This window comes from Lactuca saligna, chromosome 4 (genome assembly GCF_052625555.1).
Source record: "Lactuca saligna cultivar CGN05327 chromosome 4, ASM5262555v1, whole genome shotgun sequence".
In the NCBI taxonomy this organism is placed as follows: Eukaryota; Viridiplantae; Streptophyta; class Magnoliopsida; order Asterales; family Asteraceae; genus Lactuca; species Lactuca saligna.
Window position 1 is genome coordinate 152,119,685 of NC_136420.1, and position 27,797 is coordinate 152,147,481.

Here is a 27,797-nt window from a genome sequence, read left to right on the forward strand (position 1 = left end):
ACTCCAATTCAAAGCTTTTGCACTCTTTTTTTGTGTTAATATATATACAAATTTTTGGTGTATATATTTCGGGTCCACTCACCTAGCACCAATTTTGATCAAATAACCTTTCCTTTGAATAAATAAGATTACACCAAAGATATATATAAAAAATAAATTGTACAAAAAACAAACATGTATTCACTTACACATTGTCCTTAGGCAAAAGGATTTGATTCAACCTTCTGTATCTGCAGGGATGTTCATTCAAACAAATAAGTAAGATTTAATTGTTTCATGTAGATTAGTATATTACCCTTTTTGTAGATATAAATCATACCTTATTTACAAGCATGTTAACTTGTTCTCTGTACATTTCCTTCACATCCACAATATCAGCACGAAGTTCTTCAAGCTACACAAAACAAAAGGTCATTTTAATATTTTTTTCAAGTATAATTAGTAAAATAAATATGTTAAATACTTAAGTTGATACTTATTGCAAGTGTTTGTACCTCTTCATCTCGTTCGCCCATTAACTCTAGTGCAGCAGAGTGCCTGATTCTTAGCGCTTCTAGCTCGGCCTTAATGCTAGGAAGCAGAGCCACTTCTGACCTTAGTTTTTCACACTAGATAAAAAAATAATACCCCAGATAAGAAATGGATTGTGACTTTTTTTCTTTTTTTCTTCTTTGTTATGAGGGGAAATAAGAGAAAGCATACCTCCTTGGTCATTTTAACCAATTCCTCACTAAGAGAGTCACGAATAGATTCCATGGATACCTAAAATGAATGGAATGGAATTGACACATAGACCTTGAAGGTGATGATATAGTACATACCGGATAGGAGAATACAAAAAAGGGTAATAAAACTTTAAATTTAGGGTCTATTTGGTTGGATGGAATGTAATGTAGTCATGTAATGTATTACATTACATGACCATATATTTGGTTGGGCTGTAGAAATGGAATGAACTTTCACATGAATTTTCTATATTATATATAAAACAATTAAAGGTATAGTTTTGACATTATTCTAAATACTTATACTTTAAAAATTATTATTTACAAAACTAAAAAAATAATTTCTAGTTATTTTCAGAAAATAAAGCTATAGTTTAAATTAATTATGAAACTCTTAAAAGATCGAGATCATTAAAGTTTTTATGAATAAAAAGGGGTTAAATTACAATTTTTTATTCCATGGAAGAAAAAAAAAAAACACCTCTTGCTTACCAATCTAGACATGTAAGATTGGAGTTCACCCTCCTTTTGGCGTAGAGCAGCATGGAAAACATTTGGGGTACTCATGCTCTTGAAATAAAAAGGAGTTTTAGTAGGCTCCCTTGGACTTCTTTCAGAGAAAGTATAAGATGAGTCCAAAGATGCTTGTAGAAACAAACTCTCCTCCATGCTACTTAAACTACTAGCACTTGAAAGTCTACGAGTCAACCCTGTATATCAAGTCTCAGTATATTAAGGAACACAAAAAGGAAATAATATATCAGAGAATATATATGAGAGATACTCTCACCATTCTCGGGGATAGATTTGGTGTTGGTTATGGAAGTCGGAACTTGAAGACGGGGTGTTTTTTCTAGTTCCAAACGTGCAGCTTTTTCACGTTCTATTTCCTGTAATAATCAACAACGTATACGTAATTTATGTTAGCATATTCAACATCGTAAAATTCGTATTTGTTTAACTAAATATTATTTTGGAAGATAAATGATTCGGAGAGTTATTTGTAGGATTTATAAATATTATTGGTGAAACAATGTGTAAGGAATATGTATTTTTTGAAAGATGTTATTTGAATAATTAAGTTTGTTTTTGAATAGCACTAAATATGTACAATCCGGAGACTTCCCAATACATCTTTGATTAGCATTAATCGACCTCCACTAGAGAGTAGATTAGACTTTCAAGTTGACAAATTTTCTTTAAACCGATCTACAACCATGCTCCAATTCGCTTAAAGGACCATGATTGAACCAATAGGAAGGCCAAGGTATTTAAAAGGTAACATCCCCGGTACAAACCAGTTGATTTGGCCATACTCTTCAACTCTTTGGCCTCAACACCAATAACATATATATTCGATTTATCGATGCTTAACTTCAGCTTAGAAGCTAAGTCAAAGTCATTTAAAACATCAAAATCTGATTACCGATTCCTTCCCCTTCTATCAACCTATCTGGTGCTTCTTTTAATGAAACGTTGAGACCTTCCATCACGGAGAATAAAAAGGAACGAAGATAACGAGTCATCTTGGCAAATCTATCTAATTTGCTCATCTTGGAGCCCATCTTACATGTAAAATTTCTGACTCCCATTTGAAGTTCTACTAAATCAGCCATGTTAATAAAATTATTAAAGTTTTCCACATCATATTTAGAAAAGGTAGAACCGAATCCCTCTTCCTCTTGTTGGACCTCATTAAAGTCACCAAAAACTACATAATGCTCCTGATGCATCTTAATAAAATTCTCAATTTCATTCCATAAACGCCTTTTAGCCGTGGACTCTTATGGACCATAGATATTAATTAAAAAAACATGGTACAATCCCTGACAATGTCGTAATTTTCCATACACTAAATGTTTTCTTTGACAGGTCCTGAAGAGAAACAATACCCAATGACTGACCTCTAGACGTGCTAATCGAAACTATAGTTACCCCACATTGACTTCAACCTAACAACATCAAGTCTTGTCATCTTTGTCTCGTGGATTCCAAGGAATTGTACTCCGTATTTGAGACACAATTCCTTTACCCAAGACCTTTTCTTCCTCTTCCCAGTTCCTCAGATATTCAAGGAGATAATATTCATCGATCACCCACAGTCTCCCCCGCTTCTCTAAACATCATTTTAAGTAGTTTTTGACAACCTCTAACATCATGTCCCATGGCACCACCCACCTCGATCAAACGTTGGATACCATGCAACAGTGTAGATCCACACCTATCTTTCTTATTAAATTTCTCAAATGACGTATAACACTTACTATGGTTAGTTTCCTTCTTCCTTCCACCTTTTGTTTTACATTTGAATCCTTTCCTCTTTCGATCCCATTTCAAATGATCAAAACATGGTGTGCAACTTGAATTAGTTGAGGTTTCTTGAAGGACATTTGGTTTTTCGTTGTGTTGAGCTGCATCTAAAGCTGTTTTTTTTTTATTATTATTTTGGGCTGCTCTCCGCATCTGTTAATTTCCCATCAAGTTAACAAACTTCTTTTACCCAACCTTTCTGTTGCAACTCCTCATTCTCGTCACATTGCTTATGGAAACAAGATGACTTTACCTCATTTTTTACTAGAGGTACTTGTTCATGTTCATTAAGAAGATGATCATCATCAAATCCCTGTCATTTATTAACCTCATGCTTCTATAGAGAACGCCACCATTTCTAAGATAAAAAGTTTGATTTAATGCAGATATATAACCGCACACCACATATTGTTGCGCTGTGATCGTCTTCAAAGAACATGAACCTTCCAAACGCACTGATAACCTTTCTAAGAGGACCATAATCCCATACATATAAGGGTAATCTATCATTCTCAATCCAAATCATCCTCACATGGACAATAAAACTCTTCGTAACTGGTTTTACAGTTGCAAACATGTTTTTCAAATTAGTGGTTTGTTTAAATGCCATACATGCTTTACTATTTGGGGAATTCAACCCACGTCCATAGTCCACCCACATGATGCATACAAAGTTCTGAAAAACCTTCATTTCGACATATTTTATACTTGTTTACCATTGCACCCACCTCTTAGAACTTGACCAATGCAATCTAGTGCACTGGATTGCCCTCAACTCTATACCTTGACCAGTGCAATCTTAAACGTGTCTTAAAACTTAATCAGATCGTTTTGAACAAGCATTAGTCTTGTTATGGTCAGACAGTTAACATACGAACATAACTCTCCTTAAGTTGTAACAAAGAGGAACTCAAGAATTTAAGGTGGTTTAGTCTCACGACCTACATCCACACACAGGTAACTAGGAGTTTTATTTCTTTTGTGTCTCACACTTACAAAATACAAAGTAGTCTTGTATATATAGAGATTGAAGATGATAACCGGTCAAAGAACAAAAAAGAAAGAAAGGGAACCATAAAGCATGTCATCAATACGGTTGTTCACCAAACACAAAAACATATATGACCCTTAAATTTTGGCTTCCTGTTCTCTGACACTATCTTTATTCTTGACCAACCCAATAAATGGCTTCACACACAACCATCTCCCACATGAAGCCACAGGACACTCCTCACCGGTGCTTAAACTGTGTATCTGTATTTCTGTAAACACCTTTGATCTTAGCTGCTTCCTAGTTACCATGTCCTTCTCTTCAATTGACCTGAAGACCAGTTGAAGCTATGCAAAGCTTCAACTTCTCTAAGGTAACAACCTTAGTCAACATATTAGCTGGATTTTCATTTCCTTTAATCTTTTTCAATTTTAGAGTGTCATCATTAATTCTTTCTCTGATGAAGTGATATCTCAACTGTATGTGCTTTGTCTTCGAATGGAAGACAGGATTCTTTGCAAGGTTTATTGCACTTTGATTATCACAAAACAGTACACAATTAACTTGTTCCCTGCCAAGCTCTTCGAGAAAGTTCTTCAACCATATAAGCTCTTTGCTTGCTTCAGCAACTACCATATATTCTGCTTCTGTGGTTAAAAGAGCAACAATTTTCTGGAGTTTAGACATCCAACTCACTGCAGTGCCTCCCACTGTGAAGACATACCCTGTGGTGCTTTTGTATGAGTCTTTACAACCACCAAGGTCTACATCTGCATAACCCCTTAGAATGACTTCTTTCCCCTTAAAATGCAATGCCATCTTTGAAGTTCCCTTTAAGTATCTTAACAGCCATTTAACTGCTTCCTAATGTTCTTTTCCTGGATTTGACATAAAACGACTAACAACCCCCACAGCATGAGCTATGTCTGGTCTCGTGCATACCAATTACATACATGATGCTACCAATTACAGATGCATAAGGAACTTTAGCCCTTTCCTTCTTGTCTTTATCTGATTTGGGTGATTGAACTTTTGAAAGCTTAAAGTGACTTCCCAAAGGTGTGCTTCGGATCTTGGCATCTTGAAGGCTGAATTTCTATAACACTTTCCCAATGTATTTCTCTTGAGATAGTGTCAAAGAACCATCTTTGTTTATGAGAATACTCATCTCAAGTATTTGGTTTGCAGCTCCTAAGTCTTTCATTTCGAACTCTTCAAACATTTGCCTCTTTAACTTCTTGATCTCTGACATTTCTGAGCCGACAATCAACATATCATCCACATAGAGTAGTAGAATGATATAAGAACCCTTAAACTTCTTGATGTAACAGCAATCGTCATTGTCACATCTTTTGTAACCAATCCTACCCATAAACTTATCAAACTTTAAGTACCATTGTCTAGGTGCTTGTTTCAGACCATACAAACTCTTCTTCAGTTTACACACCAAGTTTTCTTTGCATTTAGCCTTAAAACCCTCTAGTTGTGTCATGTAAATGTCTTCATCTAGGTCACCATGTAGAAAAGCTGTCTTGACATCTAACTGAACTAAATGCAAGCCTTCTGCTGCTACAATACTGAGAACAAGTCGGATGGTAGTCATCTTCACAACTGGAGATAAAATTTCATAGAAATCAATTCCCTCTTTCTGTTGAAACCCCTTGACTACTAATCTGGCTTTGTACCATTTAGTACCATCATGTTCATCCTTGACCCTGAAAACCCATTTATTCTGAAGAGCCTCCTTCCCAAATCGAGGCTTTGTTAGAAGCCATGTCTTGTTTTCCTCTAGCGACTTCATTTCATCTTTCATTGCAAGCTCCCACTGTAATGAGTCTTTCAACCCCAAAGCTTCAAAGTAACACTCGGGTTCACCATTTTCTGTCAAGAGAATGTAGTTGACATATGGTGAGTATCTTTCTGGTGGTCTGGTGACTCTGGAAGATCTTCTTGGTTGATCTTGAGGTGTGTGTGAGGATTCTAGAGTTGGAGGACTGATTTCTTCATCTTCAGAGTCATTACTTGAATTATCCCCTGAGCTCCTACTGTCAGTTGAATCATCCCTAAAATTAGGGATTTCTACTGAATCTTCTTTCTTCTTTTCATTACCTTCAAACTTAACATATTCTTTCTTAACTTCTGTATTTTTGTTGCTTCTGTCTTTGTATAACTCAGTTTCGTTAAAGGTGACATTTTTGCTTTGGATTAACTTTCTGGTTTCACTATCCCAAAGCCTGTAACCCATTTCGTCTAACCCGTAACCAATGAATGTACACTTCTTGGTCTTTGAATCAAGCTTATCCCTATCACCATCTTTTAACAAACTGTAAGCACTACAACCAAAAACTTTCAGATGTTTGAGACTTACTTCCTTCCCTTGCCACATTTCTTCTGGTAATTTAAAATCCAAGGGAACACACGGTGAACAGTTGATCAAGTAGGCTGCAGTGTTAACTGCATCGGCCCAGAATGTCTTGGGTATACCAGCATTCAACCTCATGCTTCTAGCCCTTTTGTTTAGAGTTCTATTCATTCTCTCTGCTACACCGTTCTGTTGAGGGGTTCCTGGGACCGTCTTAATTATCTTTATCCCTTGCTTGGCACAATAGTCAACAAACTCCTTGCTTATGTATTCACCACCATTATCTGACTTCAGACACTTTACCTTCAAATTAGTTTCATTTTCAATAGTAGATTTCCATATCAAATACATCGGATTTATTTTTAAGAAAATAGACCCATACCTTGCGTGTTGAATCATCGATGAAGGTTACATAGTAGTTTTTACCTCCTAAAGATGAAACTAGTGTTGGTCCGAATACATCCGAGTGAACAAGCTCCAACTTTTGAGCTTTCGGTATCTTCCCCGTCTTTACAAAAGTAACCCGCTTCTGTTTCCCAAGAACACAAGATTCACAAGATTTAGTTTCAACTTTCTTCATGTCTGGAAACTTCCCTTTCTGAGCCAACATCTTTAGTCCCTTATCGCTCATGTGTCTGAGTTGTTGGTGCCATAAATTAGATGGACTTGGATTGGTGGTTACAGCATTAACACCATCATCGGGTATCTCTACCATGTATAGAGTGCCTTTCTTCTTTCCTTTGGCAATCACCAAGTTTCCTTTGATCACTTTCCATTGTCCACCCCCAAAATGAACATTAAGCCCTTCATCATCCAACTTACCAAATGAATTCAACTTTCTTCTTAAGTTTGGGATAACCCTGACATCTTTCAATGTCCAGGTCTTCAAATCTACGTCTCCAATACCTGTAATATCAAGTACTTGATCATCAGCCAAACGAACATTGCCAAGATTACCTGTTTGTAGATTCTTGACCATATCTGGGCATGAGACGGCATGGAAAGAAGCACCCGAATCCATGATCCAGGATTCCACTGAATTCTCAACACAACATATGATAAAATCTCCCGATTCTTCAGAGGATACATTGTTTTTCTTTCTTTGCAGCTTGAGGTTTTGGGCATTGGTTTCTAAAGTGACCTTTTTCTTTGCAGTTCCAACATTCAATATCCTTTCGGTTCTTGGACTGCCCCCTTTTTCAAGATTTTGATTTGCCTCGATTTTTTCCTCTATCGTTCCTTCTTCCTTTACTTTATGTATTTAATAGAGAACTAGAACCGGAAGATTCTCCATTACTTTGTCTTCTAATGTCTCCATTTAAAATCAAGTCACGAATGCTATCAAACGTTAGCTTAGTAGTACAAGATGCACTACTAACAGTTGTGACTGTGCCTGACCAACTGTCAGGCAAGGATGATAAAAAGAGAAGATCTTGTACTTCATCTTCAAACTTTATTTCAACAAAGTTTAAACAAGAGATAATCGAGTTGAACTCGTTTATGTGAGTGGTAACTGACATACCTCCTTCATCTTGGTGTTAACCAATTGTCAGATGAGAAACACCTTGTTTGAAGCAAATGGTTTCTCATACATGTTGGACAAAGCTTTCAATACACCGTACGTGGTTGTTTCATTGACAATGTTATACACAACGCTTTTTGCCAAAGAAAGCCTAACCACACCCAAGGCTTTTCTGTCCAACAACTTCCATTCTTCATCGTACATATCATCCGGTTGTATGCCCAACATAGGTAGATGCAAACTTTTATGATACAACAAATCTTCAATTTGCATTTTCCAAAACCCATAATCACTACCATCAAATTTGTCAATCTTTATCTTACTATCCTCTGCCATTTTACCAAACAAATTACCAAATTGCTACTAACAGGTTTGTACTGCTAAATGGAGATTATACTAGCGGAAGCAAAAAAAAAAAAATAGAGACACGAGATTTTTCTATTTCACTTGTTAAATAGCGACAGATTTGTAAAGAAAACAAATTTGTGATCACCTCCCCCCCAAAAAAGAACGATCGATCCAGGATTTTGCGTTTCCGGTGAATCGGCGGTTTGGTCACTTTGTCCAGGTGAGAACGAGGCTGAGATAGCCCTAGAATGGCTGTTGAGGTGTGTTGTTGGCTGGTTGAGAGATCCCTAGTGAGAGACGGTTGGCTCAGATGGAGCTGGTGTTCATGGCGACCAAACCCAATCGTGATTTCTTCCAACATGTAAGCTCCTTCACCTTCTCTATTCATATTTGTCAATCGAGAGCCAAAGCTTTGATACCAGTTGTTATGGTCAAACAGTTAACATACGAACATAACTCTCCTTAAGTTGTAACAAAGAAGAACTCAAGAATTTAAGGTGGTTTAGTCTCGCGACCTACATCCACTCACAGGTAACTAGGAGTTTTATTTCTTTTGTGTCTCACACTTACAAAATACAGAGTAGTCTCGTATATATAGAGATTGAAGATGATAACCGATCAAAGAACAAAAAAGAAAGAAAGGGAACCATAAAGCATGTCATCAATACGCTTGTTCACCAAACACAAAAACAGATATGACCCTTAAATTTTTGGCTTCCTATTCTCTGACACTATCTTTATTCTTGACCAGCCCAATAAATGGCTTCACACACAAGTCTTTTCTTTGTAAGTGCATTGTTCATATCTTTCACTTGTTCACCTCCATTATTGAGCACCAACGTAAAAGGCCAGACACCCACCTTCACATGGTTTAGATTTGATTCCTACTTAATTATAAACTCTGGTTGTTTTTGTTTTTGTTTTTCTGGCCTCCTCTCTGAAATCGGTTACAAAGGCAAATAAATGGAAGTTATCAATCTATATCTTGGAAAGCCTCTTTGCAAAAGCCTTCTCATTATCGATTCCCAAGAAGCGCACAAATCCAAACTTCTTTTCCTAATTTAGATTGTTTCGTAGTGATATAGGCATCAACGATTTTAACCTGTCCTTCACACAATTTCCACAAAGACTTCACATCAAAGTAACTAGGAAAATTGGTGATATATAATGAAGAAGCCACTCGATCAAGATCTTTTCCATACGAATTGGATGCTGACTTACTAGTATCGCCCTTGTGCCACCCATTATTGTCACCCTCCTGATTGCGATTTTTCAAATAACTATTTCGATATATCCATGAACAACCTTCTTCATCACTTATGTTTGAATATCTAACATCCATAGTGCAGTGGTACCGTCTTCGATCACATCTCCCCCACCCTCCTCCTTCCCCCACCATATCAAAAGTGGAACTTGTTGGGTTAATCTTGATGGTTCGGGTAGAGTACGAGTCAAGTTGGTTATGGGTTTGGTTCAATCCAGGTTCTTTATGCACAAGTTTAATAATGAAGACTTAGTCTAAAGAAGACCTGGTTTGGTGGGTTTAATAACGTGGACTTAGTAGTCCTACCTTTGAGGTTTCTTAGCTGATAGTTCTCCTTCTTCTTAGCATGTTAAATAGTATAAGAAGAGTAGAATTTATCTCCCAGTTGAATGTATATGTATCAGGATGTAGCTTTTCTCTTCCACAATGTAGACTCGTATGTATTTTTTTGTTTTCTATGAATGAGTAATATAGAGAAAATTGGTGTGTGCATGGGTGTTTTCTTGGGCCTACTCAACCGTCAATGCCGGAAGTCATAAAGTCAAAGTTTCGCTGGTCAAGGTTTTTTTCTCACCTGAATGCCTTATTTGAATAATTAAGTTGAGGAGCTATTGTCTCCTTTCGTCAACGTTTGTAGCACATATGTGAAAGGGAAAAGAGGTAAAGCTAGTAATAGAGTTCAGAAATCCCTCCCTCCCTCCCTCCCTCCCTACCTACCTACCTACCTACCTACCTAACTCACAAATCCTAGCACTTTTTTATCACAAAATTAGATTTGTGGAAGTAGGAATTAGAGCTTGAGGTGTGAAGCGAAGTTATATAGCACGTCAAAGGATGGGTTGTGCACATCACTGTTTAAAGTTTAAAGTACTATGTTTTATCATATGCCATTCTATACCTTGGTTTACTCGAGAAGTGAAGAACATGAAATCATTTACGAGAACCGAGAAACTTTGAAATGAGAATGGTTATTCGTAAAGTTTTCAAAATGTGACTTATGGTTGTGAGAAGTCCAATTTTTAGGTCATGGAGTAAATCCAGATGAAGTTAATGTAGTTTCATTGAAGATAGAAGCCATCATGAAATTTGATACCATCAAAAACTCAATCGAGGTATATGGTTTCCATGGTCCCGATTCCATTGTAGTCGGCATCTGTGAATCCTTCAACGACATGATGACCGTAATTGTGATATATGATACCATGATTAGGAGCATCGTTTCTGTACTTCAGAATATGGCTAACCACATCCCAATGAGAGGTTCATGGAAATGACATAAATTGACTTACAACACTTATCGAAAAAGCAAGGTACGAACGTGTAATTGCCAGGTAGTTAAGTTTTCCCACAATTCTTCTATATTTATCTAGGTTTTCAAGTGGATCTTCATCTTTTACTTTCAATTTCACATTTGGAATCATTGGGGGCTCATAAGATTTTGTTTCAATCATCCCAGAATCATTTAAAATATCCAAGCAATATTTCCCTAAAGACAAACATATCCCTTTCAGTATGAGAGTAATTCCCATAAAGTATTTTAGAGTACCTAATTCCTTTATTTGAAACCAAGATGCAAGGAAACCTTTCAGCTTCTTGATCCTAATTCCATCACTCATAGTAATCACAATGTCATTAACATACCCACTAATAGAATGCATCCGAAAGACGATGAACATAGAATGATCATAAGAGCTTCTTTGTAAGCCCAACATGTGTCACCACAACAATAAAACATCTAAACCAAACCAGAAGGGATTGCTTTAAACCATATAGTGATTTACACAATTTACAAACTCTACCAAGTACCAAACCAGAAGGGATTGCAACAAAACATGATGGTTGCCCCATATAAACTTCCTTTTGTAAACGACCATGCAAGTAGGCATTCTTTAATCCATGTGGTGAAGAGCACAACCATAAGTAGTAGTTAATGAAATAATCAACCTGGATGATACCTTACGTCTACCCGCTAAGTCTATGCATATCCTTTAGACACCGATTATGCCTTCAGACGAGTTACATATTTGTTTGGATTAAATTTCATAGTAAAGACGACAATATTCAAGGAAAATACACTCGAGGGACTTTGGATCTAGTTTGCTGATCCGAGGCCGATAATCAGGGCCGGTCCAAGACAATTTGAGGCCTAGGGCAAAAACAAAAAATGAGGCCCTTCAAAATTAAATAATCTCAAACGATAATACAACCATGTTTATGAGTAAATAGGCACTTCTTATTAAATTATATATATATATATATATATATATATATATATATATATATATATATATATATATATATATATATATATATATATATATATATATATATATATATATATATATATATATATAGTGAAAAAAATTCGAGTTTGTTTAAAGGATGTCACTTAAAAAAACCAATGACAAAACGAAATTAAAAAATCGAACAAAGAAACCATTATGAAAAACCGCCTAATTGTTTTTTTTAAGAAAAACAAAAAGATGTGATTAAAAAAAGACAAAAAAAACCTTATATTAGTAAAACTGTAAAATGAAAATTAAACATGAAGATATCCCGTCTAACCGGTAGGTTACCATGATTTTTGTTCATAAATGTATAAAAATTAGTTATTATAACGTGCAAGATAAAATAAAAAAAGGACCACTTCTATAATTTGGATTATTAGAATAAAAAAGGACCACTTATATAATTTAGATTATTTGTGTATAACAAAGAAGAATATAGGGGCCATTTTAGCATTTTGAATTCCAATTCAATAAACCGGCATATGATTCTAAATGGAAAGTAATAAAAGAAAAAGAGGTCGAACAAAGAAGAAGTTTCGAACCTGCATCTTTAAATAGAGTAATGCGCTTAGAGCAATGCCTGTAACCAACTCAACTACAGACTCTTTGTTAATTATATTAACAAAACCTATATATATATATATATATATATATATATATATATATATATATATATATATATATATATATATATATATATATAGAGTAGAATTAATTTTGGGGCCCCAAATCTTAATGAGGCCCGAGGCGATCGCCCAGTTTGCCCACCCTATTGAGCCGGCCCTGCCGATAATCCCGAACAAAACAACTACAACCAAATATATTTGGTTCAACAAGGAACTAGTGTTTATTTGGAAACATAACAAAAAATGGAATATCACCACCAAAAATAGTAGATGGTATATGATTGAGGAGAAAACAAGAAATAAAGACTCTATCAACCTAAAATGTTTTTAGAGAATGGTCATCTGAAATAACAATGATCGAGCTTACTTCTGGAAGTAGATGATTTTTTTCGTTCAACAACTTCATTTTGCGCATGTATGATGATTTTTTCGTTCAACAGCTTCATTTTGTGCATGTATGACTGAAAGGCTCCTACGAATATTTTATTGCATTATCTGTATGGAAAGTTTTCTACACTAAATTGTATTTTAATCTCAACAACAAATGACCAAAAAAGGGTGAAATACATTTGAGTAATTTTTCATCAAATATAACCAAGTAACATAGGAATAATCATCCACAATAGTCACACAATACTTGAACCCGGTTTTAGAAGTAACAGGACAAGCACCGCATACATCCGAGTGAACCAATTCAAATGGGGATGCAACTTGTTTATTAGCTCTAAGGCTCAAATGAACATGCTGATGATTAGCAAACTGACTTGGCTCACTATTTAGGGAGGACAAATGACTAAATTGTAAAGATTGGAATATGTAAACACGATTGTTTTAATCAAAATAACTCTTTGATTATATGAGAAACTCTCTCAAAACTCACGATATTACAATGTTTTCCAATGATCATGGCTCGACCTAAAACAATGTATATATAATCCTAACTACCGACTTGTAATTAGATTACAATTAGGAAACTAGAAACCTACTTGTTTATGATTTCCTAAAAACTAGGTTGCTATTACTTGGTCTCCAAGTCCTACTCGACTTAGGATTCCAACAATCACCCCCGAATCTCTAAGTCCTTCGAGAGAATTCTTCAACCCCGATCCGTATTTAGAACACGGATTCGTCGCTGTCGTCACATTCCGAAAAATCACCGACTTGTAATTTTTGGAGTCGTTTCGGACATTCAGAAGCAAAATGACCCGGTTTGTCACACCGAAAACAAATCACCTTAGATCGATCCTTTTCCCTATTTTTCCGATTCTTACCACAACAACAATTACAATTTTTGCAATCAGAATTAGAATTGAATAGTTTATTGGGCCGATTGCTTTAAGAAACCCTATTATTCCCTTTACGCCCGCCTGATCCGCCCGGCCCGGATAACCCACTAGATCCGGATCCACTTGACCCACCAATCCCATTAAACCCATTCACTTCACTCGTTCCTTTCCACTTTCCATTTTCCTTTGTTCCCGACGAGTTACCTCCATCATCGGCAAACAGGACTTTCGATTCTTCTCCACCGTCATCCGCTTCCTTCACCCTCTCCTCGTAAGCTTTCAACCGCCCAACCACATCTTCGAAGCCCGTCTTCAAATCAAGAACTTGCTCAAGGGAGGCCACGATGTGGATGAATTTTCTTGGCAGTGATTTCAGGAACTTTTTCACCATTTTTGTTTCTTCAATTGTTTCCCCAAGGGTTGCCGATTGTGACGAAATTCCGGATAGTTTTCCGGCGAAGCTATCAACTGATTCCGTCTCTGTCATCCTCAGCCTGTCGAAGTCAGCGTTTAGGGTTTGAAGACGGGCCTCCTTTACTCGATCAGCCCTAATGTATCGAGCCTTGATTGCGTCCCAAAGCGCCTTCGAAGACTTGACTTCTCCGATTTGCATGATTAACGATTATGGGATAGCCTGACACAATAATCCCATTGCTAGGTAATCCTTCTCATCGTTTTTCTCTGTTCCTGGGTCGATAATACTCCATGCTTTATGAATTTTTAGAACAACCTTCATACGCAGGGACCAAACTGTGTAATTTGTGGAATTGAGCATGGGACATTGAACTGAAGTCGATCCAGTTTCCTTCATAGTCACCAGAGCAGATCCTCCCTCGCCCCTGCATCAGCCATGTTGACCTGAATCGTCAACAGGTAAAATTGATCTCACAGCTTCTTGTTTCTTAGCTCTGATACCAATTAAAGATTGGAATATGTAAACACGATTGTTTTAATCAAAATAACTCTTTGATTATATGATAAACTCTCTCAAAACTCACGATATTACAATGTTTTCCAATGATCATGGCTCGACTTAAAACAATGTATATATAATCCTAACTACCGACTTGTAATTAGATTACAATTAGGAAATCATAAACAAGTAGGTTTCTATTACTTGATCTCCAAGTCCTACTCGACTTAGGATTCCAACAAATTGGGGATATAGTTTCTTTAAACTTTGAGGAGATGAGTGACCTAGACGACAATGCAATTTAAATGAAGTTAATGACATCAATCATCTTAGGATTTCGGTACCCTGGGTTCAAATAAATAAAGGCCACCATACTCTTGTCCTCTACCAATTATTTTCTTTGCGGAAGATATCGAAAAACACAAGATCAGGAAAAACGTGACACTACAATTCAATCCACGAGAAATTTTACTGACCGATAGCAAATTAAATGAGAAATTAGAAAAGGCTTAACATAGAAAGTAATGAAATAGATGGGGCAAGATCAACAGTGTGAGATCCTAGAACTCAAGGGGTAGACCCATCAAAAATGATAATGTGGGATGTAGATGTATGAGTATGGATACCTATCATGTGATCCTGTCACATCATGTGACCTGAAGCATTGAATTGATGACTCAAGAAAAAAAAAAAAAACTGTTCGCAACTCAAAAAATTCTCCAGCCCTAAACCTAGGTACTCTCATACCATGTAAACTAGAAAGAGACTGAAGGTGAAAATACCTTATTGATTGTTCATCTTTACAAGGAGAATGTACAAGACTATATACATAGAGGTCGGAATGCTAATCATAGGAAACCCTATAGGACCATGGGCTAAGTGGGCCAAAGATAATACGCACAATATTTACATTCTAACAAGTTGATACAAGGAAAAGAGGGTGTTAATTAGAATACCTGTTGAAGAAGTTCGCGTTGTGTCAATGCTTCTTGCAGTTCTCGCTTATGTTTCTTCTTGAGTACCCTCATCTCTTCTTCGAGCTGACTAGCATGACAATTATGAGTATCAGCTTCCTCTTTTAGAACCAAGTACTCCTGCCTGCTTTCCGATGCTCTTTGTCTTTCTTTCTCAAGAGACTTAGTTAGTTGTGTTTGCTCAGATCTCAAACATGATATCTGCAACACATTATGATTATAATAAGCTGCCAACTCTTTCATGGCTCAATCATATCAACCAAAGCACCTGAGCTTCAAGAACATTTATTCTAGATAATGTTTGGGATAATCGTTCATTAACAGCTCGGTTTTTTTCCTCTAAGGATGTAGCTTTAGCCTCTGCATCCTGCAAGATTAGCTATCAGGGAAGTCTATGGAATAAAGAATTATTAATACCCTAAAAATCAAAACGATATATATATGCTATTTATGGGACCTGAAGCCGAATGTTTAGTGATCTCTCCACAGCAGCCCAGGCTTCTACTTTTCTAGAAGTTGTTTCCTATTACCAATAGAAGGTCAGTGAAAAAACAATGAAGCTAAAGGCATAATTAATGTAGGAAAACAAAAGAAACCTGCATAGCTTCAATTTGCCTCAAAAGAGGCCTGGTTGATTCAGGAACTTGCATAACCAGCACTTCACATCTATGCTCACTTGCCTGATAAGAAATAAAGCATAGAGGACTAGTTATCTAACAAAAAGAAGGAACAAAATGTGTAATTAGTGCCTTATTTATAGAAACAAAAACTGTGAACACATACTTTATATCGTTTTTGGAGGTCATCAATTTCTCTCCTTAGCATATCTTCTCTGTAAATTTCCTGCAACGAGAAAATATATTACTTTAGAAAACTTTAGAGCATCAATAAAAGGAGCTTTTTGGTCAAATAAGCTTAGGCTAAGTCAAATCTCCTATTGGAGAGCTATCTTAAACCCCAAATTGTTCACACAGGTTTCTGCAGTTTCAAGATCAAACATAGGAGGTTTTTCATTGTTTTTTCTGTCTTTTATTCTTCTTGGTTTATTAATTACATGTAAAAATTGGTCTTTTGTTTAATTTAATGTAAACTAGTATATATTATATTTAAACTTACATAAACTTGTACTATAAAAGCCTCCTATTAATGTGGACCAAATCAACTGAAGTATTTCAAGCAAAAACCTGTTGCTCCTTTCTGCTCAGAGTTTGTCTTAATTCTTCCAGAGTTTGAATTAGCATAGATTCTCGTTCCCTGGCCTCCTTTAGGTCAATCTCTAGTTCAGTTCTAGCTTCATCATTTACTCGTGCCTCTGCTACTGCTTTTGCTTCCTTGGCTACACTTAATGCATTCAGATAGTATTCCTTTTGTATTGCAACTTCAGACTGGTTTTTCTCTATTGTTTCTTGCAGCAGTTTCTCTGTGGCTGCTTTCTTACTCTTCAAATTTTCCACTTTGTTCTCTTCAGCCTGAAAGTTATTGAAAAAGTTAAATAAATTTAATGATGAGAGAAGAAATGATAAAAATATGACAGGACATTGAAACAAGAAAGAAGAAGAAAATTCGGGTATGTTGAACTATCTGTTATTCATCTTATACTCTACTTGTGATCCTTGTCAATGGTAAAAGTAACCTAACACTGTTCTGAAATGCTAGCTATTATCATTTAAAGAGCTTCATAATGTATATAATTTTCAAATCATGATATGTCAAAAACTCAAGACAAGAAACTTTGCTATGTCGTCACTTTATTGTCATATTTTCATGTACAATCCAAAAAAATCGGAATTTTTTGTTCTATTTATAGTTTATTTTCATATATGAAAAAAATAGTTAAATTTTTTTTGCAACTAATAAATAGTTTTTTGTTTTTGTTATCTTTAATAGAACAAAATCTAATAACAGATAATAATTTTTTTAATAGAATAATGTTGGGTTGCAGATGAAGCATAAAGAATTTAAAAAGATAAGTTGGTATTTGAATGAGGGGGAAAGTAGATTTTTGATAGTTCAATGGGATGAAAAGAAAGGTGGTGGCCCAAAATAATAGAACCAAAACCACAAACATTTGTTAGATGTAATTCATCCACACTCATCGCCTGTATGTAAAATATTTTGTGGAATAAAAATATAGTCGCAAGGTAGAGAAGTAATTACCTGTAGTTTGCTTATAAATCCTTTCTTCTCATCTTCAAACTCTCTAATCTAGGGATCTCGCAAAACAATGTTCAAATAATAAGAGAATGTACAGCTGAATATTTATAGGGTCCAAAGGAAAGATAGTATATGACATAACATACCTGTGCGCGTAGTTTCCTTATTGTAGACTCTTGAACAGCTTGTTTCTTTGAAAGCTTTTCACCTATATGAATGAAAAAGGAATACCATCATCATCATCTGTAGTATAGAAAATGTGGTCTTTGAAAGCTTCATCTAGAACTTGGGAAACCTCTTTTCTAGCAGTTAGCTATTTCATTACCCTCTTCCATAACTTGAGTGATTATGTCATCCTTTTCCTTTAGAAGCGCAGTGGCATCACTTCTTTTATTTTGCTCTCTACGTAGTGTATCCCTTTCTCTTGTAAGAGCGTAAACCTGAGTCATTGAAGCTGAGTTAATATATAGCAACTAAACATCAGAAATATTAGTTATATGGACCATGACAGAAGTCAGAACAACCTACATAATCAAAAGTAAAATATCCCTTCGCAGAAATTGGGCTAGCCCATTTTACTCAATATTTATGGTTAAGTGCTACAAGTTGAGAGTTCATGTAAGTATATGTAATAATTGAGAATTATACTATAGTTAGATGACGTATATGGACTTACACTAAAGATCATGTAAGTATATGAGCAAGTTTCCTTTGAAGGATGTCCTTATTGTACCAAATATCAAGAAAAATTGCTATCTGTTAGCAAACTTACTAACGATTACTGGGTTATTTCAAGCACAAGAGGCCACTGTTATTTCTTCTTCCATGGCTTCTTTTGAATTATGGAATAAACCTCTTGGACATGTTAACTTTGATGTTTTGTCTCTTTTAAATAAAAATGGGTGTTTACGTCTTACATCTATTTTACCTAGACCGCACATTTGTTCATCTTGTGAGCTTTAAAAACAACATCGTTTGATTAGAAATATATTAAGGGTAAACTAGAAAGATATTAAGGGTGAAAATACCTTATTGATTGTGTACATTACAAGGAGCCAATACAAGACTATATATAGAGGTAAGATGATCCCTACTAGGGATGAAATTGGTACGGTACCAACTTGTTTTTTCTTAAACTGTATACCGTGTCAACTATAATTGGTATAAAAAATTTAATAACATTATTGTACCAAGTATACTTGGTACCAATATATTTGGCTACTAACAAGTTTAGTTGATACAATACCGATTTTTTTTAATTTTCTATTGTTGCACTTTAAAATAATAAATGCATCGGGTAATTTTGACGTTTACTAAAGATAGTAGGTATGCATTTCTTTTACTTCACAAAAGAATTATATTGAAGTAACGCTACAAAAACGTTTTAATTTTATGATTTAACGTGGTAATAATTATTGACGAATACAAGCAAATAACTTATATAATGTTCTTAAAATTGTAAGCACTAAATACAATTAACGATTGAAACATACAATTTTCTTGGTTGGATTGGTAGCATGTTGGTTGGTTATTGTGGTATAATTTTAACAGCCCTAATCCTTAGTCATAGGAAACCCTAGGAGGCCATGGGCCAACTAGGCCAAAACTAATATATACAATATTGACATTCTAATAGAGCCCAAAATCAATTTTTTTGGGCCGAACAACCCATGTTTTGTGCAGTCGACGCGCATGCACCTTTGTCGACATCCTCAATGGTTGTAGCACATATCCTGTTTCGTTGCATTTTGTCGTGAGGCATACTTTTCTTTTTTCATAAATTTGCCGAGGAGCTCTAACGAGCTTTCTCTTTTCAAACAAAATAAGAAAAAGTCAAATTGACTTTGACCATATAGAATATAGAATACGGGAGTTAGTGATTTTGTTTGAGTTTCCTCTTGTTTTCTCTATATTTGGGTATACATATGTACACGCTACACACACAAGAACCAATAAAGTGAAGGCAATATTTGGCTATTCTTTATTAATATTTCTTTTTAACTCCTACATACTTGTTATAATCACGTCCCCGCATTACAGAAAATATATTATATCTTTATTCTAAATAATATTAAAAAATAATAATATTAATATTCTTGTTGATCTTCTTACTATTGTTTACTATATATTTATACTACTATTATCCATAGTAACGTTAATAACCAAAAGATATGGTATTAACAATATAATAATAATCATCATTATTACTGTTAATAATAATTGTAATTATTGTTATTGTCAATAAATATAATCAAACTATCTATAGTTCGATAGTAATAATAATAATGGTAATAACATAATTGAAATTATTTATATAATATTTTGTTTCATTAAATACATTATTATAATCAGTAATGTTAATGATAATAAGCTACTGTATTATTAATAAAATGATATTATTATTATTATTATTATTATTATTAAAATTGTAACTATATTGTTATTATTGTTGTTGTTGCCATTGATATTGCAATAATTATATTATTACGGTATTACCCCTACTAGTCTACTACTAATTAGTAATTAGGATTCTACCAGGCCTCTTTTGAGACAGATTCCTGAAAGAAGATAAGGAACTGACATGCTATGTGATTTGCTAAACATTACCACGTCTGTCATAAAAATTAGTATGAATTTAAGCTTGTGGTGCATAATATGAACAACTACTTCCTAAACATATCCCCCCTCCCCAGATGTCTATTTGTAACAGATACAGAAATTGCTACGATTGCAAGAAAATAGAGGGTTCCATTGATAGGCTTCTTTATGGAGGCAGTGGGTGAAATTAAACTGAGGAGGGTTATTATTATTATTATTAGATATTCTTATTATTAATATTATTATCATTTTCAAAAGTAAAATGAAATTAAATTAGTAATGTTGACCGTGAGACTGGTTGGTGGGGCCGGTCATGGGTCGTGTTTACCCTAAACCTAATTTGACAAATTTGTGCCACATCACTAGGTCTTTATTGGTCAAGTTGTGTAAAATTTCCACAAAAATGTAACTTAAAATCTAAGTTGTTAGATTTTAACAGTACAAAAAAAGAGACTAAAGTCAGCATTTAGAATAGTATTAATGCTTAGCCAATTTAAAAGCAAAAAACTATAAAACCTTCTACTGTTCAATGTTAGACTATGTAGTTACATTTATAATAAGTATAGGGTATTCAAATGTAAATATTAAACTCTTTATATAGAGTTCCTATGTAATCGTTTCTAATAATCAATAATACACGGTCTGATTTGGAATCGGAGCGAGGAAACCTCTTGCCGCCTCTAACTCTAATTTGGTCGATCATCCAAATCAGCCTATCTTTCTCTACTCTTTCTAATCAGTAATCAATATAGCTACATGGCTACAATTGTCGCCTCACTGCTGCAGAGAAAACAGCCCCTAACACCCACAAATTCACTTTCACTAGTCTCTCACCTACTATGGTTTCTGGAAAGCGATGCTTGAACCATTCTTAACTACCAACCATCTGATTGGTTATGTAGACGACACCATTCAACGCCCTGAACCGAAAATTACAACAAAGACTGCAGTAACTGATAACCCCAATTATTCTCATTAGATTGCCAACGATGCTCATGTTCGCATGCTGATCCTATCGACCATCTCTGAGGCATCTTTTCAACATGTTCAAGGTACGACTTTTAGAGACCTTTGGCTTTCGTTTCGTTAGAATGTGCCTATGCTCCGGATACTACCTCCCGTGAATACACATTAAAAACACAATTGCTGAGAATAGAGATGAAAGGAGACGAAACTCCGCTTAACTATCTTAGTCGTGCAATGGAATATACATCGGCTCTAGCCAATATTGGCGAATCTATGAAGGACAAGGACCTAGTTATGCTTACCATCTCTGGCTTGCACGATGAGTATAATGGCTTGAAATCAAACTTACTAGCTCGTCAACCACTATTACTTTCAATGATCCGTACGATCTCTTGTCTGCTCATGATTACATGATCAACAAATCAACCTCCTTACCTACTACCACATCACCACAAGTATTCGCTGCTACAACCGAAGGTACTCCTACTAACTCCTTACCTGATCTTGATGCTATTCAGTCCTAAGTTAACAATTTGCAGTTGTTAGCCTCTCAACCAAGGTATCAACTAAACCCTGTTGACTCACAAAACACACAACCACAAGCTGACTATGCCTCTCGGTCATTCAATAATTGAGGTAACCAAAACGGTCGAGGTGACTTTCATGGACACTCACGAGGTAACCAGAACAATCGAGGCTGTGAAAACAACCTTAATACTCAACAGTTTCAATGGGGCTTCAACTCAGAACACAATGTACAGTCACTACAACCGTTGTGGTATAGGACATCTACCATCTTAGTGTCCAAATCAGCCTAACAAATCCAACACTCAAGCTAATGTTGCCACTTATTCAGGTTCCACATCAGCAACAACATGGTTCCCTGAAACCGGTGCAAATAATCATGATACTCCTGACTTATCAAATCTTGACAACTTCAAAGCTTATCATGGTAATGACTCACTCTCTGTTTTGGTGACAGTAACCCTCTTCCTATCCTTCTCCTTGGTTCTTCAAAATTCTTTTCTCCTAAGAAAAATCTTAATCTTACAAATATTCTTCATGTTCCACAACTTCAAAATAATCTTTTTATCTGTTGAATAGTTTTGTCGTGACAATGACGTTTATTTTGAATTTCACACAATATCCTCCTTTTGGGTCCAAGTGATAACGGGCTCTACTCACTTCGTCTTCCTCAACTCAAGTCTATTCCCAAGCTTGCCTTCACAGCCACAAAAGCTTCATCTGTCATCTGGCATCAACGTCTCGGCCATCCACACGAACGTGTTTTAATTCTATTATTTCTAGTTACTCTTTACCAATTTCTACAAAACTTTGTTCTACTTTACGTACTTCATATCAGTTGAGCAAGTCTTCTAAACTTTCATTGCATAACTCTACTTTTCATAGTAATAAAATCTTGGATTTAGTATATTGTGATGTTTGGGGTCCTTCCCCTACAATTTCTTTAAATGGTCATTGATTTTTTCTTTCATGTGTTGATCATTACACTCCACATGTGGTTTTACCCACTTGCACATAAGTCTGATGTTTACTCTATTTTTACAAATTTCACTACCATGGTTGAACGACAATTCAATACCAAACTCAAAAGTGTATAAACCGATTGGGGAGGGGAATTTCGCCCTCTTACTTCTTTCTTCACAAACCTTGGCATTATTCACTGACACTCTTTTCCCACCACCAGTGAACAAAATGGAATTGTTAAGCGTCATCATCATCATGTTTTGGAAACTGGACTTGCTCTTCTTGCCCAATCTTATCTTCCTCAACGTTTTTGGCACTTTGATTTTGAAACCACCGTTTATCTCATAAATTGTCTTCCTTCTAAAATCTCATCAAACAAATCTCCCTTTCAACTTGTCTATAACCACAAACCAGACTATTCTCTTCTTCGTGTTTTCGGTTGCCAATGTTTTCCTTATCTTCAACCTTATAACCATCATAAGATTGATTTTCGCTCCATACCTTGTGTTTTTCTTGGCTATATCCCTATCCACCATAGTTATCGCTGCTTTGATCCTACAATCGAACAGATATACATAGCACGCCATGTCCGGTTCAAGAAACATGTCTTTCCTTTTCATGCTTCACCGCCACAACTAACCAACCCTTCTCAAAACCCTTATACATCTATCTTTCCTACACCACCCCCAATTGAGGTAGGTCATTGATCCCATTTTCACAAATCACTCCACCTCTACCAACATTACCTCACATGCATCTTTGTCTTACTCATATCCTCCGCCCTCACATCCTCCTCCTCGACCTCGACCTCCTAATCTTCATCAAAATCCCACTCGCACCTCCCGCTTTGATCCTTCTGCTTAAATTTCAACTCATTCCACTTCCTCTAAAAATGAACCCAATTCATTTACCGTTGCCAATAAATCTCCAGAGTGGCATTTTTCCATGGATGAGGAGTTTCAAGCGCTTCAAAAGAATGCCATGTGGTCTTTGGTTCCTTGTGTTAAAAATACTGATCTTATTGATTGTAAGTGGGTGTACATGTTAAAGAAGGATTCATTGGGCAATGTTACTCGTCATAAAGCACACCTAGTCGCCAAATGATTTAATCAACAACCGGGTGTTGACTATCATGAAATGTTCAGTCATGTGATAAAATCAACCACCGTTCAGATAATTTTGTGTCTTGTGGCTTATAGTTGGGTTTTACGACAATTGGATGTGAAAAACATAGTTTTTACATGGTGACTTACAAGAAACTGTCTGCATGAGACAGCCTCGTGGCTTCATTGACTCAACCAAATCGAATCATGTTTGTCTTCTTCACAAATCTCTCTATGGGCTCAAGCAAGCTAAACGAGCGTGGTTTAACCGATTGTCAACAACCCTAACTCAACTTGGTTTTTTAGGATCCAAAATCGATCCTTCGCTTTTCATTCTCAACTTTGGTGGATCTATCGTTTATGTTCTAGTTATGTGGATGATATTATTATTACTGGTGACAACCCAACAGCCAATGATCACATAATACATCGCCTCAGCTCCACATTTGCCATTAAAGATCTGGGTCCACTTCACTATTTTTTGGGTATTGAGGTTGTTCCTGACAAGAAGAATATTGTGTTATCTCAACAAAAATATGTACTCGAAATACTTCAACGGTCTGGCCTCTCTGATTGCAAATCAACCTGCTCTCCGATAAGTCCCTCTCAGCTCTTACTTACTGATGATAGCCCACCTCTTTTAGATCCAACAATGTATCGCCAAACTGTTGGCACTTTGCAGTATGCTACTTTATGACGCCCAGATATTGCTTTTGCTGTGAATCGAGTTTGTCAGTTCATGCATGCACCAACAGAAAACCACTGGTCTGCTGTTAAACGTATTTTACGTTACTTCAAAGGCACAACCAATCTCGGTCTCTTGATTCGTCATCAATCCGGTAAACAGCTACAGGCCTTCACAGATGCTCTTTGGCAAGATTTTGTGTCCTCACCAGTTCAGGCTTACTCTGACTCTGATTGGGTTGGTTGTCCAATAGACAAACGATCCACAGGGGGGTTTGCCATCTATTTGGGATCTAATCTTGTCTTCTGGATTGCTCGTATACAAAAAGACAATTTCAAGGTCTTCAACTGAATCTGCGTGCAAAGCCCTTGCTGATACCGTTGCGGAACTAATTTGGTTAAAATCTCTCTTGTGTGAACTTGGCATATCGATTCCATCTCCCCCTACTCTTTGGTGTGACAATATAGAAGCCACATATCTATCAACCTATGTTCCATGCTCGTACTAAACATGTCGAAGTAGATTTCCACTTTGTTCATGAACAGGTAGCAAGAGGTCAACTACATTTCAAGTTCATATCTACAAATGATCACATCACAGATGTCTTTACAAAGCCTTTATCTACTTAGAGATTTCAGTTTTTACGATCCAAGTTGCAGGTTGTTCCCCGCCCTCAACTTGCAAGGGAATGTTAGACTATGTGGTTACATTTATAATAAGTATAGGGTATTCAAATGTAAATATTAAATTCTTTATATAGAGTTCCTATGTAATCGTTTCTAGTAATCAATAATACACGGTTTGATTTTCTACCAATACTTTCATATAGTATTTCTAATAATGGAAGTCTTAAGATTAAACAAGATATAGAAAAATGCAAAGAGTTTACCTTTCGTTCAAGATTCGAGACCCTTTGATGACACTCTTCTTGTAGAGACTCCATTCCAGCCTCATTTGAGTTTCTCTGTATACCAATGTGAGAGTCAGAATATAAGAAAAGAGAGCCAAATTACAAAAGGGAAGTGAGACTAATTAAATTTCAGGCAGCAGATGCATCAAGGTAGGACATTACAGTTTGTTTATTCTAGGCACATGCTTTTCACAATCTTCCCACATTGTTTAAGTCTCTTTTAGTGCCCCTTTTAAGATAATAACATAATCAATTATTGGAAACGCCGTGTTTCTGATGACATGCATAAACATGTACATACCTTCTGATCCTCGATTATAAATTTCAGCTGCTCATTTTCATTCATCAGCTTCGAAATTTCATCAGCTTTTGCCTGTAACAGGTAACTATAATGATTGGGTACAATTAAACATATGAACAATTATTAAGAATTTGAAATAGAGTAGAGTACCCTACATATAGTTTAGCCAATTAAGAATATGTAAATATAGATGACAACATAAAAAGTTTGAAAATATTAAATCAACATAAATCAATTTCCAATATATATATCACGTGTGGACAACCATTTATATACCTGAGCTTGTCTAGCAGCTCCCAGAAGTGCATCCTCCATCTTCTTCATCTCACTTTTCAATGTCTCCACTTCAACCATGGAATCTGCATTGTCACACAATCTGCTTCCCGAAATTGTGTGAAGTTCTTTTTCATCTCTCTCATCATCACCAACAAGCTGATTCACTGTATTAACTTTAGCATTTTCATTGTTATCTTTAGGAACTACTTCTGGAATCTTCTTAAAAGCATTTTCTGGTAATAAATGTGGTTGACCTTTTTGGACAGTTTTAATCATTTCATGTCTCTCTGACTCTATTGCAGATTGGCCATCATATGTTGCATCCACCCCCTCATCTAAAGCATCTTCTTGAGTAGTCACTGTGTTTTGTACGTTTAGTTCATGGTCACTCTTCTGCAAATCAGGTGAAGTGGTTGAAACTTGGTCTACAGAATTTGTTAACTGATCTTCTATTGATCCAGGTTTTTTTGTTGAACCAATTTCTGAGCTTTCACTATCTTGAACATGCTCCAAAGACTCTGATTGATCCTCAGCATCATCGGCACTTGGTTTTGCTTCTGCTTCAATGTGATTGTCAGCAATGGAAGATGCTGCAGTGTCAATTTCTATATGTTTTTTAGCAATGTTTTCTTCTTCCTCAGGAAGCCCAAGAATACCATCTGCTTGCTTACAAATAACTGTGTTTGCATCTATGGCTTTTTCAGCACTGTTATCTACTTCTTCAGGAATTCCTATGTTCGTTTCCACAGGGTGATGTTGATGCTCTTCGGGATTTATAGTTTCAACATGATGTTCTTCAGGCGTTGAAATTTCTGCATTTGCTTCCCTAACAGGAGAGATATGTTCCTCGCTAATGTTAGTTGAGTCTTTAACATCAACGCCTTCCTTTTGTTTGGAAAAAGATGGATGGGTTGAAGATTCATCTTTTTCTGAAGATTCAACATGTAAAATTATTGATTGTAAGCATAAAATTTCTTCCAGAACATTTATTAACGAATGTTACAACTGTTGGATTCAATGTGTTCTTCTGTATGGAGAATTAAGACGATAATTTAAATTGATAAACTAATTGCAAATTGAGGAGAGGTCATCAAGTACGTACCATCAATGGTGGATGTAGAAACAGCAGGCTGGTCTTCTAAACCAAGAGCATTGTCAAAATTCTTCTCGATGTTCTTGACGCTCTCGCTTATCTTGTTAACGGCTCCAGCTAAATCTGGGAAGCTCCCTAACGCGACCTTCCCGCGCAACCAGGCCATATCAAAATCTACAACTTAGATATAGGTATTACGAGTTTCCTCAAAACTACATGGATCAAATGCATCCGGAAACCCTAAAAACTGAACGATAATTCAACAATCATCGACGTTGTATTGTAGATTGAGGAAACTTAAAACATGAAACGAAACTCAATTTAGGCAGATCAACGCGTTTTTGTATTTGATAGACGTATTGAGATTGTGAATAATGAATTAGGGTACATACTTTTTTGATTTCGTCTGTAGATTGACGATGGAACTTTTCGAATGCTAGCTAGTGTGAATTATTTGAAGAATCTCTTTATTGATTTGATGGATTTGCCTACCATTCTGGAAGATGATACTGCCTCCGTCCATAACCATAACCAAATTCCATTAACTTCCTAAAAAATGGATTTTGAGCCAAAAAAAAAAAAAAGAAAAAAAAGAAAAAAAAGAAAAAAAAAAA

General features: G+C 35.8%; 1 protein-coding gene across 1 annotated transcript; it reads right to left on the reverse strand.

Moving 5' to 3' along the window:
• On the reverse strand, positions 1-27,797 carry LOC145038866 (golgin candidate 5-like). Its single transcript, XM_078987094.1, has 19 exons — positions 27,193-27,797; positions 26,091-27,019; positions 25,815-25,886; positions 25,493-25,567; positions 18,089-18,203; positions 17,910-17,971; positions 17,767-17,814; positions 16,794-17,078; positions 16,393-16,452; positions 16,206-16,289; positions 16,067-16,132; positions 15,878-15,976; positions 15,592-15,810; positions 1,516-1,615; positions 1,218-1,435; positions 703-762; positions 495-608; positions 320-394; positions 1-230 (listed from the first exon to the last, which is right to left on the reverse strand). Exons 1-19 carry the CDS (start codon positions 27,347-27,349, stop codon positions 198-200), a joined length of 2,871 nt encoding a protein of 956 aa, XP_078843220.1. The 5' UTR covers positions 27,350-27,797; the 3' UTR covers positions 1-197.

What these genes read in the sequence shown, in the direction of transcription:
- LOC145038866 (XM_078987094.1), bottom strand. Translation starts at nt 27,349, where the DNA reads ATGGCCTGGTTGCGCGGGAAGGTCGCGTTAGGGAGCTTCCCAGATTTA. An exon ending in TTCTACATCCACCATTGATG is followed by an intron (nt 27,020 to 27,192) that starts GTACGTACTTGA and finishes TTGAATCTTCAG; the next exon opens with AAAAAGATGAATCTTCAACC. An exon ending in TTATAATCGAGGATCAGAAG is followed by an intron (nt 25,568 to 25,814) that starts GTATGTACATGT and finishes ATTGGTATACAG; the next exon opens with AGAAACTCAAATGAGGCTGG.